General features: G+C 47.7%; 1 protein-coding gene and 1 pseudogene across 3 annotated transcripts in view; both read left to right on the forward strand.

Annotated features, from left to right (window-relative positions):
• On the forward strand, positions 1-18,192 carry ZNF550 (zinc finger protein 550). Of its 2 annotated transcripts, none has more exons than XM_070063463.2 (4): positions 1-230; positions 5,203-5,329; positions 8,496-8,591; positions 11,854-18,192. In XM_070063463.2, exons 1-4 carry the CDS (start codon positions 204-206, stop codon positions 12,930-12,932), a joined length of 1,329 nt encoding a protein of 442 aa, XP_069919564.1. In that variant the 5' UTR covers positions 1-203; the 3' UTR covers positions 12,933-18,192. The 2 variants fall into 2 exon arrangements, with proteins under 2 accessions (XP_069919564.1, XP_089176108.1); XM_089319982.1 differs by lacking the exon at positions 1-230 and adding an exon at positions 9,433-9,544 and having other exon boundaries at positions 5,290-5,329.
• The window catches only part of LOC149120683 (protein FAM50A pseudogene), a 19,154-nt pseudogene continuing 9,098 nt past the window's right edge, over positions 8,496-18,551 (forward strand). Inside the window, exon 1 of the transcript XR_016225123.1 lies at positions 8,496-8,591. The product of XR_016225123.1 is annotated as a protein FAM50A pseudogene (transcript). The remainder of the gene's footprint in view (positions 8,592-18,551) is intronic.

An 18,551-nucleotide genomic window follows, 5' to 3' on the forward strand; every position in this document is an offset into this window, starting at 1 on the left:
GGGCAAAAACGTCACCGGAAAAGGCGTGACCAGAGGCGCGCCAGCTGGGTTATAACTTCCGGTGTCGTGGGTTTGGGTGTTTGTGGGGTGGCCAGTGTTTCCACAACTGCAGAGCGGAGCGGGGCGGGGGGTGGGCGTTAAGGAGGATGGGGTCCAACGTCGCGACTTTGTAGGGCGTGGGGGAGGGTCCTGCACGGAGCCCGATGGCGGCGCGGAGGAGCCTCGCACAGGTGAGTGGACTTTGCCGCGCGGACGCTGGCGTGCTCGTCACGGGTGGCGGCGGCCTTGCCCCTGCTCACTGTCATCTCCCTGCGGTTGGTGCTCGGAGCCGTGGGGCGGCGTCGCTCCCGGCCGCGGGCTGGAATGCAGGCGCGGGTCGCGTGGCGCGGGGTGGAAGAGGGACGCGTGGCTTCCGTGAACGCGGGCGTGGGGCGAGCCGCAGCCCGGGAATTCAGTGGGTCTGGCTGTGCCTTCTCGGGGCTTGAGCAAGTCCCCTTGCTGCCCTCGGACTCGGTTTTCTCTGGCAGAGAGTGGGGACACGGACAGTTCCTTAGCGGGGGCCCAGCGTGACCCGCGGCGCTGCACCTGGGCGTGTGGACGTGAAGGCTCACCCCTGGGCCTCCCTGGCCTCTGGTTTGTACAAAGCGAGGGTCGGGTGAGAGGCAGAGGTTCGTGTTTCTGGAGATGCTTCTGTGATAGGGCGGACAGGTGGCAGGGCAGGCGAAGGGGCTTATTTTTCAGAGTGAGTGGATCTGTGTTCCTGTTTAGGCCATTCAGTAACAGGTGAAAGTGAGCATTGTGATGAGTTCTTGGGAAGTAAGCGCTGGGTGACTTGAGCGGCCACCTGTTGCCCTCATCATAGCCGTGGTCTCCGTCTGCACGCACCTCATTTATTAATATCCCCTTGGCGCCCTCTCTCCTTTACTTCAAGCTTGCTCCACCATTGCCTCATCCAACGGTGACCTTAACCTCTCTGGTCTCCTTGCTCTGTTTTCTTGTATTCTGAATCTTTGGGTCCCTGGACAATGTCTTGATTCCCCCCCGCCCCGTTTGGATTATCTTTTCTGCCCTAGTACCACCAGCCCGCCTTGATTACATTTGTTAGACTCAGTAAACGGCTAATCCAGGTGGGCATGCAGCCGGCAGTTAAGACGGTGATGAAAATGCCTGTGTCCCGTTTTGGAGCTCCCAGGTCTGACTCCTGACTCCAGTTTTCTGCTAATGCAGATCCTGGGAGGCAGTGGTCATGGCTCCAATGAGTGGGTTTGCGCCACCCGCGTGGGAGACCTAGATTAAGTTCATGGCTTCTGTTTTTGGCCTGGCGCAGTCCTGGCTGTTGGAACATGTGGGGAGTTTCTCTCTCTCTCTCATAAATAAATACATTAACAAATAAACTGTTGATGAATAAGTAGTTCTCCTTCCAGGGGTCCCATCGCGGTTAGAATGAATCCAGTTCCCTTCCTCTCCTTGGCCCACCAGACGTTACCTAACCTGCTCCTCAACCACGTCTGCTCTGCCTCTTCCGTTTTCCACTTGCATCCAACCAAGGCGTCCTGAACTTGCCAAGCTTTCGTGGCCTTTGCCCTAGCACTTCCGTTGGTCTGGGGCGCCACCCAGGCATCTACAGGGCTGCCCCTGCGTATCCCTCTTGAACATAAATGTCACCTCTTAGGAAACAGTCTTTAGCTAGAAGTAGAAGAGCCAGGTAAAGTGCCCATTGGCCCCGCCTGTCATCCTCTGGCATCTTTGTAAGGTGTTCACCAATTGTTTAAATTCTGCTTTTGGGTGCCGGTGCTGTGGTATAGTGAGCTTATCATCTGCCTTTGGTGCCAGCATCCCATATGGGTGCTGGTTCGAGTCCCAGCTGCTCCTGTTCGGATACAGCTCTCTGCTATGGCCTGGGAAGGCAGTGGAAGACAACCCAAGTACTTGGGCCCTTGCACCTGCACGGGAGACTCAGAAGAAGCTCCTGGCTTCAAATCAGCCCAGCTCTGGCTGTTGAGTCCATTTGGACAGTGAACCAACAGATGAAAGACATCTGTCTCTTTGTCTCTTCCTCTCTCTGTATCTCTACATCTCAAGTAAATAAGTAAAATCTTTCTTATCTTAAAGATTTATTTATTTTGGGTTAGCACTGTGGCATAGTGGGTTAAGCCGCCACTTGCAATGAAGGCATCCCATATGGACACTGGTTTGAGTCCTGGCTGCTCCACTTCCAATCCAGCTCCCTGCTAATGTGCTGGGGAAAGGAACAGAGCATGGCCCAGGTGTTTGGGCCCCTGCACCCACGTGGGAGACATGGCGGAAGTCCTGGCTCCTGGCTTAAGCCTAATCCAGCCTTGGCCATTGTGGCCATCTGGGGAGTGAACCAGCAAGCCAGTGAAAGATCTCTTTCTCTTTTGCCCCTCCCCCCAACTTTGACTTTCAAATAAATGAATCTTAAAAAAAAAGGCCTGATTAATCTACTGGACAAAACTGTCACCTTTGGGATGAGCTTTAAAAAAAGAAGCTCCTTAGGGGCCAGCACTGTGGCACAGTGGGTTAATGCCCTGATCCAGCTTGCTTCTAATACATGTCCTGGGAGGTCTTGGTGCATGATGGTTCAAATATTTGTCCCTGCCATCCATATGGGAGACCGTGGGGAGTGAACCAGTGGATAGAAGATCTGCTGTATTCTAATGCCTGTCCCCCAAAGTATTCTTAATTTCTCACCTTAAAAACTGAGGATTGGGGCTGCCGCTGTGGCACAGTGGGTTAAAGCCCTGGTCTGCAGCGCCAGCATCCCATATGGGCACTGGTTTGAGACTTGGCTGCTCCACTTCCAGTCCAGCTCTCTGCTATGGCCTGGGAAAGCAGTAGAAGATGGCCTAGGTCCTTGGGCCCCTGTACACACGTGGGAGACCTGGAAGAAGCTCCTGGCTCCTGGCTTTGGTCCGGCGCAGCGCTGGCCATTGTGGCCATTTTGTGAGTGAACCATCAGATGGAAGACCTCTCATCTCTGCCTATGCCTCTCTGTAATTCTGCCTTTAAAATAATTAAATAAATATTAAAAAAAAAAAAAAGCAGCAGCGGTTCCTGGCTTCAGCCTGGCCCAGCCCCAGCCTTTGTGGCAATTTGGGAAGTGAATCAGCGGATGGAGATTTCTCTCTCTCTCTCTGACTCTGGCTCTCCCTCCCTGTAACTCTTTCTTTTTTTTTTTTTTTTTAATATTTATTTTATTTATTTGAAAGAGTTACAGAGAGAGAGAGAGAGGTCTTCCATCCACTGGTTCACTCCCCAGATGGCCAGCCACAACAGCTGGAGCTGTGCTGATCCAAAGCCAGGAGCCAGGAACTTCTTCTGGGTCTCCCATGCAGGTAATGCAGGTACAGGGGCCCAAGGACTTGGGCCATCCTCCACTGCTTTCCCAGGCCACAGCAGAGAGCTGGACTGGAGGAGGAGCAACCAGGACTAGAACCGGCGCCCATATGGGATGCCAGGGCTTTAACCCGTTGTGCCACAGTGCTGGCCCCAACTCCACCTTTCAAATAAATGTCTTTTTTTTTTTTTTAAAGATTTATTTATTTTATTTGAAAGTCAGAGTTACACAGAGAGAGGAGAGGCAGAGAGAAAGAAGTCTTCTATTTGCTGGTTCACTCCCCAACTGACCACAACGGCCGGTGCTGCGCCAGTCCAAAGCCAGGAGCCTGGAGCTTCTTCCAGCTCGCCCACATGGGTGCAGGGGCCCAAGGACTTGGGCCATCTTCTACTGCTTTCCTAGGTCATAGCAGAGAGCTGGATTGGAAATGGAGCAGCTGGAACTGAACCTGCACCCATATGGGATGCTAACACTGCAGGTGGTGGCTTCACTCGCTATGCCACAGGGCTGGCCCCATAAATAAGTCTTAAAAAAAAAAAACTTATTTATTTGAAAGGCGGAGTTACAGAGAGGTAGAGGCAGAGAGAGAGAGGTCTTCCATCTGCTGGTTCACTCCCCAATTGCTGCAACATCTGGAGCTGGGCCGATCTAAAGCCAGCAGCCAGGAGTTTCTTCCTGGTCTCCTATGCAGGTACAGGGGTCCAAGCACTTGGGCCATCCTCCACTGCTTTCCTGGGCACATTAGCAGGGAGCTGGATTGAAAGTAGAGCAGCTGGGACTCGAACCAGAGCCCATATCTGATGCTGGCACTGCAGGCAGCGGCTTTACCTGCTCTGCCACAGTCCCAGATCCATAAAATAAAATCTTAAAAAAATTCTGCTTCTGCATCTTCAATGAGAGACTCAGGGCAACTTCCCAGGCTGCCTGAAGGCTATGATGTGGAGGTGGTAATCTTTGGGAGCTGAGAATAGATAAAAGTTGAAAAACACATCAAGTATTACATATTCTAGGTGCTTCAATGGAGTCTTGTGAACATTTTCTCAATGTACCCCTGGTAAAGTGGGAATGATTAATGTATTGACTTGGAAACCAAGGCTGTAAGAAATGAAATGACTGAGGCAGGCTTTTGGCTTAGAAGTTAAATCATTGACTAGGACTCCCCTGACCCTAGTGAAAATACCTGGTTTGATCTGCAGCTTCAGCTCCTGATTCCAGCTTCCTATTGATGCAAACCAGGGAAGGTAGTGGTGATAGCTCAAGTCATTGGATTCCTGCCACCCAGTGGGAGACCTGGGCTGAGTTCCCAGCTCCCAGCCCTGGCATCTCAGCTGTTGCTGGCATTTGGAAAGTGAAGCAGATGAGAGCTCTCTGTCTCACTCTCTGTGCTTCTTAAATAGAAACAATAATAAAATAAAGTGATATGCTCATCACAGTCACAAAGCTGGCAAGTGCAGAGCTGGGGTCCGTTACTTACCTTACTACCATGTGTGACGCCCTCAGCCTGCACAGGCACGGTGAGGTCCCAGAGTCTTAGCTGGTGCTGTTACTATGATTGGGATCATTATCAGAGTTGTTTTCCTCCATTTCACTGATGTCTCAGAGCGTTTACTGTCTACTTCCTACAGGTCTCATGGGATTGTTGTCCCGACCGTGTCACATGGCTTCCCATGGAAGGTCTTTCTCAGTCACAGTTATGTTAGGTTCAGTGGTCAGATCTCCTTCCACCTTGAGCTCAGAGCTTGGCCTTTAGGGGGACTTGATAATTCAGACTCTCTGCCCCATTTCCAGTGACCAAATGACAGACTGTGTCCTATCCAACAGCACCACTCTGTTTGACTCTTCAGGTGTTGGTGACCTTCAGGGATGTGGCTGTGACCTTCACCCGGGAGGAGTGGAGACAGCTAGACCCATCCCAGAGGACCCTGTTCCGGGAGGTGATGCTGGAGACGTGTGAGCTCCTGGTCTCACTAGGTAATTACCCATTTTGTTTCCTGGGGTAACTCCAGCCAGCAAAGCAAGGTTTTAGAATAAAATACTTAAGGTGGTGCATTGTGTGTGCTCTATGCAGACCTGTCACTATAAGTTTGGTTGGGAAGATGAACATCAATTTGTCAGTGGCAGCTGAGTTGGGTTGTAGAAAGAAATGAGAATTTAGCAATAAATAACCAGAGACATAACCTGTCACAGGTACTTTACAGAAGGCACGTGAGGAAGTGACAGAGCAGACACTTAAGCTGAGTAGGTGTTAGCCTGATGAAGGAGGGGAAGGAGTTCCAGGTGGAGGAACCAGCATGTGAGCGCCCAAAGTGACAGGGAGCTCAGCTTCTGGCAGAGCTAAAGGACTGCTTGACTCCCCTTTTCCACAGCCTCGTCCCTTAGCTCAGAGCCCAGCGTGTAGGACACAGTGGTGAACGTTACTGACCTGTGCCTGAATAGACCCTGGGCCGTGGCTCCTTGTGCCTCAGTCATGGGGTTGCTGTGCAGAATCTCCCACTTTTCACTCTGACACCTGGTGAAATGCACTTGGCAGAAGACTAGGCCAACCTGGCTTCACCTGGAGAATATTATCGCACCCAATGAGAAACCCCACAGCCTGCCTGGCACAGCCCAGTGATGTCAGCAGGATGTCAAGGTCACTGCCTGGTCCAGGTGTTTGTCTCGCCAGCACCTTACAGAATGCCGCACGTCGACTGTAGGCCCCTTCTTCAACCCTGTCTGTGCACATTGGAATAAAGGTCTTCTGTTCACAGTGAGGATCCAGCTTAGGGTCACCTTTCTTCTAGGAGGAGATTGCAGAAGTACTGATTCCCAGGCCTCACCCCAAGAAATTCGTTTTATTGGTCTGAGGTTGACATCAGCCATTCCCAAGTGGTTTGAGAATCAGTGACTTACGTTAATAAGAAAACACCTGACAGAGGAAAGGTCTTAGCTCTGTGGTATCCTGTGGTGTTTATGAAAATGTGAGAAGACTATCTTCCTGAACACTGTTGGTTCCATAGGTGGAGGCCAAGGGCAATGGGTGCTGTATAGACAAACAGCAATACCCATGGTGGCAGTTATACCCAAAGAGGAATCCACTTCTTCAGCTACCGTAACAAAATAGCATAGAGCAGGGGGCTTAAACAACAGGAGGCTGTTTTCTCCTTGTTCAGGAGTTGGGGGAGTCCAGATCCAGCCCATTCAGTTCTTGGTGTACAGACAGCTGCCTTCTGAGTGAGCTATCACATCATGACGAAACAGAGGTCTCTTTTGTTGTTACTGTTAAAGATTTTTTATTTTTATTTATTTGAAAGAGTTACAGAGAGAGGTAGAGATAGAGAGGTCTTCCATCTGCTGGTTTACTCCCTAGATGGCTGTAATGGCTGGAGCTGTGCCGATCCGAAGCCAAGAGCCAGGAGCTTCTTCCGGGTCTCCCACGCGGGTGCAGGGGCCCAAGGATTTGGGCCATCTTTTGCTTTCCCAGGCCATAGCAGAGAGCTGGATCGGAAGAGGAGCACCTGGGACTAGAACTGGCACCCATATAGGATGCTGCGCTTCAGGCCAGGGCTTTAATCTGCTGTGCCATAGTGCTGGTCTACCCTCCCCACCCCCCCACCCTTTTTTTTAAGGTGCAGTGTTTTGAATTTTTTTTTTTAAGATTTATTTATTCGATAGAGTTACAGAGAGAGGAAGAGAGGTCTTCCACCCGCTAGTTCACTCCCCAATTGGCCGCAAAAGTTGGAGCTGCGCTGATCTGAAGCCAGGAGCCAGGAGCCTCCTCCAGATCTCCCATGCAGGTGCAGGAGCCCAAGGACTCGGGTCATCTTCTACTGCTTTCCCAGGCCATAGAAGAGAGCTGGATCAGAAGTGGAGCAGCCAGGACTCGAACTGGCAACCATATGGGATGTCGGCACTGCAGGCAGTGGTTTTACCCGCTACACCACAGCGCTGGCCTCTTGAATTTTTCTTTATTATTTTTTTTAAAGCAGGCAAGGGGCTGGTGCTGTGGTGCAGTGGGTTAACGCCCTGAGCTGTAGCACCGGCATCCCATATGGCATCAGTTTGAGTCCCGACTGCTCCTCTTCCTATCCAGCTCTCTGCTATGGCCTGGGAAAGCAGTGGAAGATGGCCCAAGTCCTTAGGCCCCTGCACCCGCGTGGGAGACCTGGAAGAAGCTCCTGGCTTCAGATCAGCTCAGCTCTGGCCGTTGTAGTCGTTTGGGGAGTAAACCAATAAAATGGAAGACCTCTTTGTCTGGCTCTACCTCTCTCTGTAACTCTGTCTTCAAATGAATAATTCTTTTTTATTTGACAGAGTTATACAGAGAGAGAAAGGTCTTCCTTCCGTTGGTTCACCCCCAAATGACCGCCATGGCCGGCGCTGCACCGAGCCAAAGCCAGGAGCTGGGTGCTTCCTCCTGGTCTCCCATGCGGGTGCAGGGCCCAAGGACTTGGGCCATCCTCCACTGCACTCCCAGGCCACAGCAGAGAGCTGGACTGGAAGAGGAGCAACTGGGACTAGAACCCGGCGCCCATATGGGATGCTGGTGACGCAGGTGGAGGATTAACCAAGTGAGCCATGGTGCCAGCCCAAATGAATAATTCTTTAAAATAAAAAAGGCAGACAAAGAGATTTAGACGCATATCTTCCTTCCACTTCCCAAAAGCTCACAGTAACCATTCTGAAGTCAGAAGCCAGGAACCCGATCCAGGTCTCTTACACGGGTGATGGGGAACCGACTTCTTGAGCTTTCACCTGCTGCCTCCCAGGGTGCACATTGGCAGAAAGCTGTGAACACAGGCCCTTTGACAGGGGTGCAGACGTCCTAAGTGGTGTCTTCACTCCTGTGCCAAACAACCACCACCACCTTGGGAGGTTGTAGTCATTTTCTATTAGGGCCCTGCCCTATAGCCTTGCTGAACCTTACTTCCTAAAGAGCCTGTCCCCAGATAGAATCATAAGGACGGTGTGGGCTTCAGCATGAATTTTGGGGGGGGCGGTCACAGTTCAATCCATAACAATGCCCTTGGTTTTCAAGTGTTCATAAACATTTTGCTTACTTGGGGGGAACTTCATTCCTGGTTCTTTGCAGTCATGAAGTCCTGGCTGGTTGGGGAGGTTTCCTTCTCTCACCTCTGTCCTATTTCACCATTAACAGGGCATTGGGTTCCCAAACCAGAATTGGTCCATCTGTTGGAGCATGGGCAGGAACCATGGACCCTGAAGAGAGGCCTTTCACATAGCACCTGTGCAGGTAGGCAGCCACGAGCTGGTTAGGTGGAGTCCTGGCAGCCTTCAAACCGTGAAGGGTCCACTGCCTCTGAACTGCTTTGGGGAACTCCTGGTGGTTTTCTCGGATGAAAGTACAGTGTCAGCAGATGAGCTCTGAGCAACACAGATATACAGAGACATGGGCACCTTCAAGTTTGCTGTGGTGCACGCAGCTGGCAGGAGGGGAACAGGAGAGGAAGGGCAGAGGTCACATGCAGTGTGCACATGCTCACACTCACGTGTTCTTGACAGGAATTGGGCTTTTGGGCACCCTTGGGTGCTCAGGACTTGGACGTTTGTGTGCCAAAGGAGAAGAGTACTCAAATCGGAGTAATACTTTTGGAGTCATCGATTTGATGCATGTAACTAGATTATGTCTGGCACTGCTTAGTTCAGTGCCTGGCCCATGCTCTCGAGAGAAGTTGGCTGCTAGTATTTTCCATGTGCTAGTGTTAATCCTAGTTACTAGTAGTAATCTGTCCATCCTTGTGGACGCAGAGAAGAGACTTTCCTTTCCTTGATGTTACTGTCCACACTGTGCTGTGTAGCTCATTCTTTTCCACCTGTTCTCCTGTTTGTCTCTCAGCACTCAGAAGCACTACATCGTCCTGCCCCTCTTGCTCTGAAAAACACCTTGGTTGCTTTTGGCCTTGTGTGTGCCACATCTGTGGGTGTAGCTGGAGCCATTCACTTGATGAGTCAGATTGCCAGTGAGTCATGGCCTCTTTCCTGCTGTGACCCTCAGGCTTCTTGGCCAGGCCTAAGCAACCCTCTTAAAGAAGACCTTTCATTTATCTGAAAGACATCTTCCATCACTCCCCCAGATGCCGGCAACAGCTAGTGCTGGGCCATGCTGAAGTCGGCAACCTGGGACTCCATCCAGGTCTCCCGTATGTGGCAGGGACCGTGTACTTGAGCCTTCATCTGCCTCCTAAGGTATGCATTAGCAGGAAGGAAGAGCCAGGACTGACGCCAGGCACTCTGACATGGGATGCAGGCATCCTAAGTGACAGCTTCACCACTGCACCAGACCCCTGCCCCTGATGTCTAGCTGATGTCGGCCTAACTGCCCGGTGGAACAACAAGAATACTAGTGATGGCCCACAGTTTAATGGACACTTAGACTGGATCAAGAGCTGTGCCCAGTACTTTCAGGCATTCCTCGTTTTACGTTCACCATAGACCAAGACACTGAGTCTCCTAGTCTCTCAGGGGAGGACAGTGAGACTTAGAAAGGAATCATCCCAAACGCAGTTGATAGGAGTGAGATTGTAACAGTCGTTCTGTCTTTAGTGCCATTACTTACTTGTGACCTCCGTGCTTCCGTCTGCGGGAACCGTGGAAATCCTCCCGTATTTGATCTTAGGGATTACTTGTTCCTGTGTACCCCTTGATCCTTTTGGTGTTATCTTCATTCTCTTCTAAATTCAGTCACACCTTCATGTTTAATTCACTAGGCATCTGGTGCCCCTCTCAATGTTTAAGTTGTAAGCATTTCCCAGGCTCGCTCCCTCAGTTACATCCCATTAGTCATTTCCCTTGTCTAGCAACTACTGTTTTCTCCATTAGGACCCAACTATAGGACATTGTGTAGCGAGATAGAGATACCAAGGCCAGGAAGCCGTCTTTTATTATGCCAGCATCAAGCCAGCTGGATTCCTACCCAGAAGGACTGAGCCCCAAATACGGGGGCATTTCCTTATGTATCTTGGTAGCTTTCTTTGTCCCCCACACATGGTTACACACATAGATTTCATTGGTTATTCTAATGTTACATGGCGGCTATAGGAATTGACACAATCCAGCACTTGCTTACATAGTTACTGATAATAGTTCACTAGTTTTTCTTTTATTAAGTCTTAGCTTTTAATTCCATTTTCTACTAGTGTATTGAAGCCCGCATGTATGTGCATGTACAGATGCATAGATGAAGGCCTGTAGGTTACGTGTGTCCCTGAGGGTAGTGGTGACTACCGGCCTGGGTGAAATTTGGAGACAAGCCGTTGGGGAGGGTAGCACAGGGAGTTTAGTATTTTTTTGTAAACACTTCATTTATTGGGACCAGCGGTGTGGCATAGTAGGTTAAGCATCTGCCTGTGGCACCAGCATCCCATGTGGGCACTGGTTCAAGTCCCAGCTGCTCCACTTCTGATCCAGCTCTCTGCTATGGCCTGGGAAAGCAGTGGAAGATGGCCCAAATCCTTGGGCCCCTGCACCCACGTGGGAGACCTGGAAGAAGCTCCAGGCTCCTGCTTTCAGATCAGCCCAGCTTCAGCTGTTGAGGCCATCTGGGGAGTGAAACAGTGGATAGAAGACCTCTCTCTCTCTCTGCCTCTGCCTCTGTAACTCTGCATTTCTAATAAATATATCTAAAAAATAAGATTTTATTTATTTGGGAGGTAGGGTTACAGATAGAGGAGAGACAGAAAGGTCTTCTGTCCGCTGGTTCATTCCCCAAATCGCTGCAATGGCTGGAGCTAAGTCAATCCAAAGCCAGGAGTTTCTTGAGGTCTCCCATGTGGGTGCAGGGGCCCAAGCACGTGGGCCATCTTCCACTGCTTTCCCAGGCCATAAGCAGAGAGCCAGATCGCTAGAGGAGCAATTAGGACACGAACTGGCGCCCATATGGGATGCCAGCACTGCAGGCAGAGGCTTAGCCTACTATGCCACAGCACCAGCCTGCTACTTTTTCTAATACTCCTAATATATCTACCACGCACATTCTGAGCTGTACACTGTCTGGCAAGGATTAACATCATCACTCTGTCAGCAAGCATACAAAAGCTACAGTAGAAACACCGATAGACAAGCAGGTAATGACCACATTCCATTCCAGGATAAATTTCTCTTTTATTTTCTTTTTGACCTTGAGGTGACCTCTACAATTCCCTGTAGTAAGGTCTCCACGGTCTCTTTCTTCCCGGTCTCATTAGGGGCCAGTTTCCTGTACTCTCGTAGCACCAAAAGGCATCGGTTTTTGGAGCAGATGCCTTCTAGACAGTGCTATGATTGTATCCATCCCGCATTCTGGACTGAGAAGGTCTCTCCAGACCTCCAGATTGTCCTTTTAATGATGCGTGGGGACGAGGAATATAAAGTGATTGCAAACCAGGGTTGTAGACATGTAGAATCACAGTAGTTACCAGAGGTACTGTTTTCATCCTCACTTTTCTTGCTGAAGTGTTTGTCTGTCTTCTGTATTACCTCATTGAAAGTCCCTCCTTTGTCTATTGGATTCCCCTCAGGAGAGCCACAACATCAGACCCGAAAGCCAACCACTTTTCTGTCTGTCACATCTGAGGGAGGCTTGCTCCGGGGAAGCCTGACTCAGGGATCTTCAAGGGACTCCAAGTTGGGGCAACCTAGGGATCAGGAAGGGCTTCTGGAAATGCAGAAAAAGCCCGGGACAGGCTCTAGTCAGGAGACTGGTCCTGAGGAAATGAGCCTTGAAGATGGTGCTTTGAAGACAGCTGGTAATCTGCACTCCAGAGTACTACAGGAGCCAGTCTTTCCAGGTGTTTTCCATGAACGTGACTCTCGGAAACCAAGGAGAGACATCTTGGTTCATGCAGAGGTGAACCCCTACAAATGCAAGCAGTGCGGCAAGGGTTTTAACAGGAAGTGGTATCTTGTTCGACATCAGCGAGTTCACACTGGGATGAAGCCCTATGAGTGCAATGCGTGTGGGAAAGCCTTTAGCCAGAGCTCAACCCTCATTCGCCATTACCTCATTCACACAGGAGAGAAACCGTACAAGTGTGTTGAGTGTGGGAAGGCCTTCAAACGCAGGTCGTACCTTGTACAGCACCATCCAGTGCACACTGGGGAGAAGCCTTATGAGTGCACTCAGTGTCGAAAGGCCTTCACGCACCGCTCGACTTTTATTCGCCATAATAGGACCCACTCTGGAGAAAAACCCTTTGAGTGCCAAGAATGTGAGAAAGCGTTTAGCAATAGAGCACACCTAATTCAGCACTATATCATCCACACTGGAGAGAAGCCCTATGACTGTGTGGAATGTGGAAAAGCCTTCCGATGCAGCTCAGAACTCATGCAGCACCAGCGGATTCACACGGGGGAGAAGCCCTATGAATGCACCCAGTGTGGGAAAGCCTTTCACCGAAGCACATACCTCATTCAGCACTCTGTCATCCATACCGGAGAGATGCCGTACAAGTGCATCGAGTGTGGGAAGGCCTTCAAACGCAGGTCCCACCTCCTGCAGCACCAGCGGGTCCATACTGAGAAACCTGGCAGTGCAGAGAATCTAGAAAGGCCTTCACACACTGCCCCACATCTGTCAGAGTGGGAGAAAATGCATTGAGTGCAAAAGGTGTTGGGAAATTTGTTTCTTGGTTTTTGTTTTTAAGCTAAACACCCATGCAGTCACCTTGGAGAGAAATCCTCCAAGCGAGATAGATACAGTGAGATAGAACCAGCAGCTGCAGCTTGGTCCTCACTTGTGGAAGTCAGGAAAGGTGTTTTGTGGTTCACCAGTGGTTCTCCCTCTGTCACCGTTAGAGAGATCGTGCTGGGGAAAGAGACCCTGGGCATAACTACTAAGGATGGGCGTTAGTCAAAAGGAAAGTGTTGCTATCTGAGTGTTTGGTGATTGTCATTGCTTTAAGAAAACTGTGGTAGGCTATCAGTTACTTACCGTGGAAAAGGTCATACTAGAAGTTGACTCACTTTGAGATTTGCTCTATTAGCCATCTCAGTGTTATTTTTTTTTTTTTAAAGGAAAAGAGGGTGGAAACAAGCTATACAAGAAAAATGTGTCCTTAAAATTCTTTCATATTTCTTTGCCAAGTCTAGTATAGTGGGTTTTTTTTTTTTTTTTTGATCTATTTTGGTAGGGGATTGTTTGAGGGATGAAAGGGGTTGACGCTTGTTTTTTTGTAAATGCTTGTGCTGTCCTGTGTCAGGGGAATTACACAGTGCAGCTGCTCCTTGTATATTGGAAAGCTTCTTTGTCGTAAGCATTGTTACTGAGGATAATTCTTCAGGAGAAATATGAAAGCTTGTGTCATGAGGTAATTGAACATACAGGAAATTAGGATATTGCAACTGTCACTTCTATGGAAGGCCACATAAAAATGTACTGCACTTAAGCCTGTTCAAAGCTTTGGTTTTTATAAACAAACTCCTTATTTGTGTGGTGTTAAATGGGCAGCATTTTTTCCTGATTCCATTCTGCTTCTTTGTTTTATTTTCTCTAATAGCGTGATTGCCTTGTACTGGGTGATCTCCTCAGGTGAGTTCAGTTTATTTTTTCTGTGTAGAGATATTTCCAAGTACCCCTTCAGTTCTGCATGGATAGAATTATAGCTCAAGTAAATTCATGATAAATCCAGGAGAACAGATGAGGGGAATTCCATCTGATATTATGTACTTTTAGGTAAAGTTTTGCTACAAAATAAAGTATGCAGGATTTTATTTTTAAAGATTTTTTTTATTTGAGAGGCAGAGTTACAGCGCAAGATCTTTCATCTGTTAATTCACTCCCCACATGGCTGCAACAGCCAGAGATGAGCTGATCCAAAGCTGGGAGCTTCTTCTGGGTTTCCCCCATGGTTACCGGGGCCCGAGCACTTGGGCCATTTTCCACTGCCTTCCTAGGCCATAGCAGAGAGCTAGCTCAGAAGAGGAGCAGCCAGGATTTGAACTGGTGCGCATATGGGATGCCAGAGTCGTAGGCGGAAGCTTAGCCCACTACACCACAGTGCTGGCCCCCAGGACCCAGCATTTTAATGAGTTAGGATGTATATATGGAGATTTTTGTGGATTTCAGAGAGAAATAACATGAGCTTACTCTCTTGGTGCTGGCATTGGGTGTGGTAATTTGAAATTCCTCCCATGGAATCATCTTTGAATTAGTTTCAAGGTGCATGAGGTAATCTTTGTTAGGTTAAAAAACTGAAAAGTAGAAAATTACTTCCTCACTTTGAGCTTTCCTCAGCCTTTTAAAGACCACTTACATCCTTTGCATGTACATGTGGCCATGTGATGGGTTTCATGTGCGTCACATGGTAGGCATGTGACATCTATGTGGCAGTTTGATACTTACTGAAATGCAGTTCTTGATGAGTTAAGAGCTCTGTTGTCTTTGCCTGATAGTGGCGTACTTTTCTGTTCTTTGGAAAACAGAGTTGACTCTTGGGAGACCTCACTTTCCTTCATCCTGGGTCTGGAAGGCTGTGTTTATTGTAGTTACTGCTGTGCTTGTACCCTAGCCTGTACATGCTGGAGAGTTAGAGAAAACCCACTATAAACATCCTGGCTTTCATCAAACGTTCTTTCCAGAGATGAGGACCCGCGCACTGGTTGGTCCAAAACAGGAGAAAGGAGGTTCTCATTGGCATTTGTATACAGTCTCTTCTTAAGTTTTCAGGGCCAGGATCTACAAACTTGGTGCTGTGAGATCGCTGTCCTTCATCTGCATGGCCACTCACAGTGGGGAGTGTGACACAGGCTGGCTGAGGCATGTGGCCTTCCTAGACCAGGAGTGAGCTTACTGTCCATGAAAGACACATGAGAGCATGGGTAGTTTTTAATTTTAACTTACTCTATCTTATTTAAATTTTAGTTCAGTGTGTTTTCCACAATATCTGGTTTAACTAAAACACTTTCATGTTCATAATGCAGTTTTAATCATGCTATTTGCAGTGAACAAATGAGATTAAGAGCTCCATACTGTTAGTGTTTAATCTGTGGAACAGAATTTGGGGTATGGAATACCATCTTTAGAAATGGTTACTTTGGGGCCAGTGCTGTGGCGTCGCGGGTTAACGCCCTGGCCTCCAGTGCCAACATCCCATATGGGCACCAATTTAAGTCCCCACTGGTCCACTTCCAATCCAGCTCTCTGCTATAGCCTGGGAAAGCAGTAGAAAATGGCCCCAAGTCTTTGGGCCCCTGCACCTGCGTGGGAAGACCGGGAGGAAGCCCCTGGCTCCTGGCTTTGAGTGCAGCTAAAGCCATTGCCACCAGTTGGGGAGTGAACTAGCAGATGGAAGACCCCCCTCTCTCTCTCTCTGCCTCTCCTTCTCTTTGTGTGTAATTCTATCAAATAAATAAATAATTTTTTTTTAAAGTGGTTACTTCATCTGTTTGCCACTTGAACTTCAAGATCTTTTATTTACTTGAGAGGTAGAGCTAAAGACAGAGAAAGGTAGAGGCAGAGAGAGAGGTGTTCCATCCTCTGGTTTACTACCCAGATGGCTACAATGACCTGAGCTGATCCAAAGCCAGGAGCCAGGAGCTTCTTCCAGGTCTTCTACACAGGTGCAGAGGCCCAAGCACTTGGGCCATCTTCTGCTTTCCCAGGCCATAGCAGAGAGCTGGACTGGAAGAGGGGCAGCCAGGACTCGAATTGATGGCCGTATAGGATGCTGGCACTGCAGGTGGCGGCTTAACCTTATACACCACAGTGCTAGCCCCTGGTCACATGTTTTCTATTCTGGAATTTTCATTGGTTATTCAAATCTTCTAATTATGGACACATATTTTCTACAATTTCTTGCTAAAAATACATTACCATCAACTTTCATTTTTAAAAATAAGGTCATCAATATTATATTAAAACTCAGATGGATGTGTCCAGGAGCTGAATGGCTAGAGCAAGTGGTGATCTTTAATATATCATTAGAATTAGAATATAAATATTTTCTCCCTGAGATGGACAGAGTGTTTCTGAATCATGGTGTTCTAGTCAATTTTTAGAATTTTCCAGCTTTCCATTTTCTCTTAAGTATTGTAAAATGATATTTAGTATGTATTTACTGGCCAGCGGCGTGGCTCATTTGGCTAATCCTCTGCCTGTGGTGCTGACATCCCATTTGGGCGACAGTTCTAGTCCCGGTTGCTTCTCTTCCAGTCCAGCTCTCTGCTGTGGCCCGGAAGGGCAGTGGAGGATGGCCCAGGTCCTTAGTCCCTGCACCCCCACTTCATCTGCAAACATGGGTAATTTGATAGCCTCCTTCCAATTTATACCCCTTTGATTTCTTTTTCTTGCCTAATGGCTCTGGCTAAAACTTCCAGAACCATACTGAATAGCAGTGGTGAAGGTGGGTATCCTTGTCGGGTTCTGGACCTTAGTAGAAATGCTTCCATTCAATATGATGCTGACAGTGGCTTTGTCATATGTTGTCTTGATTGTGTTGAGGTATCTTCCTTCTATACCCAGTTGGTTAAGCTTTTTATCATGAAAGGATGTTGTATTTTATCAAATGCTTTCTCTGAATCTATTGAGATAATTATATGGTTTTGTTATTACTTAAAATTTTTTTTTATTTTAACTAATTTTTTAAGATTTGAAATTATTTGTAGATACAAGTCTAAGAACATAACATCTTGTAGAGTCTCCCCAAAGTTCTCCTCCACCATCTTCAGGTCATAGATTTAGATCCTTGATCCATTTTGAGTGGATTTTTGTGTAAGGTGAAGGTCTTGTTTCATACTTCAAGTGGAGGTCCAATGTCACCAGCATCATTTGTTAAACAGACTGTCTCTGCTCTGGGGATTGATATTACCTCCTTTGTCAAAGATTAGTTGGTTGTAGATGTGTGGATTCATTTTGGGGGATCCTGTTGGTCTACATACCTATTTCTGTGCCAATACCAGGCTGTTTTGATTGTAACTGCATTATAGTATATCTTGAAATCTGGTGTTTTGATGCCTCAAGATATGTTTTTGTTTTCTAGGATTGCCTTAGTTGTCCAGCATCTCTTATGTTTCCATATGAATTTTAGCAATTTTAGCATCTTTTTTTTCTAGATCTGAGAGGAATGTCATTGCTGTTTTGATTAGGATTGCATTAAATCTGTAAATTGCTTTGGGTAGTATGGACATTTTGATTATATTATTCCAATTCCTGAACATGGGAGGTTTTTCCCTTTTTTGTGTCTTATTCTGTTGCATTCTTTAATGTTTTGTAATTTTCATCATGGAGATCTTATACATACTTTCTCAGTTAAATTTATTCCAAAGTACTTAATTTTTTTTTGTAGCTATTGTGAATGGGATTGATCCCAGAAATTCTTTCTCAGCCATGACATTGTCTGTATATACAAAAGCTATTGATTTTTGTGTGTTAATTAAGTATCCTGCAATTTAACCAAACTCTCCTAATAGTTCAGTAGTCTCTCAGTGTCCCTTTGATTTTCTTTCTTTTTTTTTTTTTTTGTATAATGACTCTAAATAAAACTTACAGGACTATATTGAATAGAGTGAAAATGGGCATCTTTGGTTCCGGATAATATTGCAAATGCTTCCAACATTTACTCATTCAATAGGATGCTGGCTGTGGGTTTGTCGAATATTGCATTGATTGTGTTGAGGAATGTTCCTTCTATACCCAATTTTCTTAAAGTTCTCATCATGAAAGGGGGTTGTATTTTATCAGATGCATTCTGCATCTATTGGGATAACATGGTTTTTATTCTTCAATTTGTTAATGTAATGTATCACACTTAACAGGTTTTCATATGTTGAACCATCCCTGCATACCAGGGATAAATCCCACTTATTCTCCAGCTCCTCCTCTTCCTCCTCCCTCTCCTCACACCTCCTCCTCCTCCTCCAGCTCCTCCATCTATTCCTCTTTGTCCTTCTCACACCTCCTTACTCTTCCTCCTCTTCACACGTCCTTACTCCTCCTCCAGCTCCTCCATCTATTCTTCTTTGTCCTTCTCCTTCTCTTTCTTGTTCTGCTTTTCCTCCTCTACCTCCTTCATCACCTTGATCTCCAACTATTCCTCCTCCTCCATCTCCTCATCCATCTCATCTATTTCCTCATCCTCCATCTCCTCCTCTGCCTCCTCTTCCTCCTCTTGCCCCTCTTCTTCCTCCTCATCCTGCATCTCCTCCTCCTCCATCTCCTTTTCCTACCTTCCTCTTCACCTTTTTCTGTTCCTCCTCATCATCCCTCTCCTACCCCTCCTCC

Source organism: Oryctolagus cuniculus, chromosome 18 (genome assembly GCF_051225735.1).
Source record: "Oryctolagus cuniculus isolate XC-2025 breed Fujian yellow rabbit chromosome 18, ASM5122573v1, whole genome shotgun sequence".
Taxonomy (NCBI): Eukaryota; Metazoa; Chordata; class Mammalia; order Lagomorpha; family Leporidae; genus Oryctolagus; species Oryctolagus cuniculus.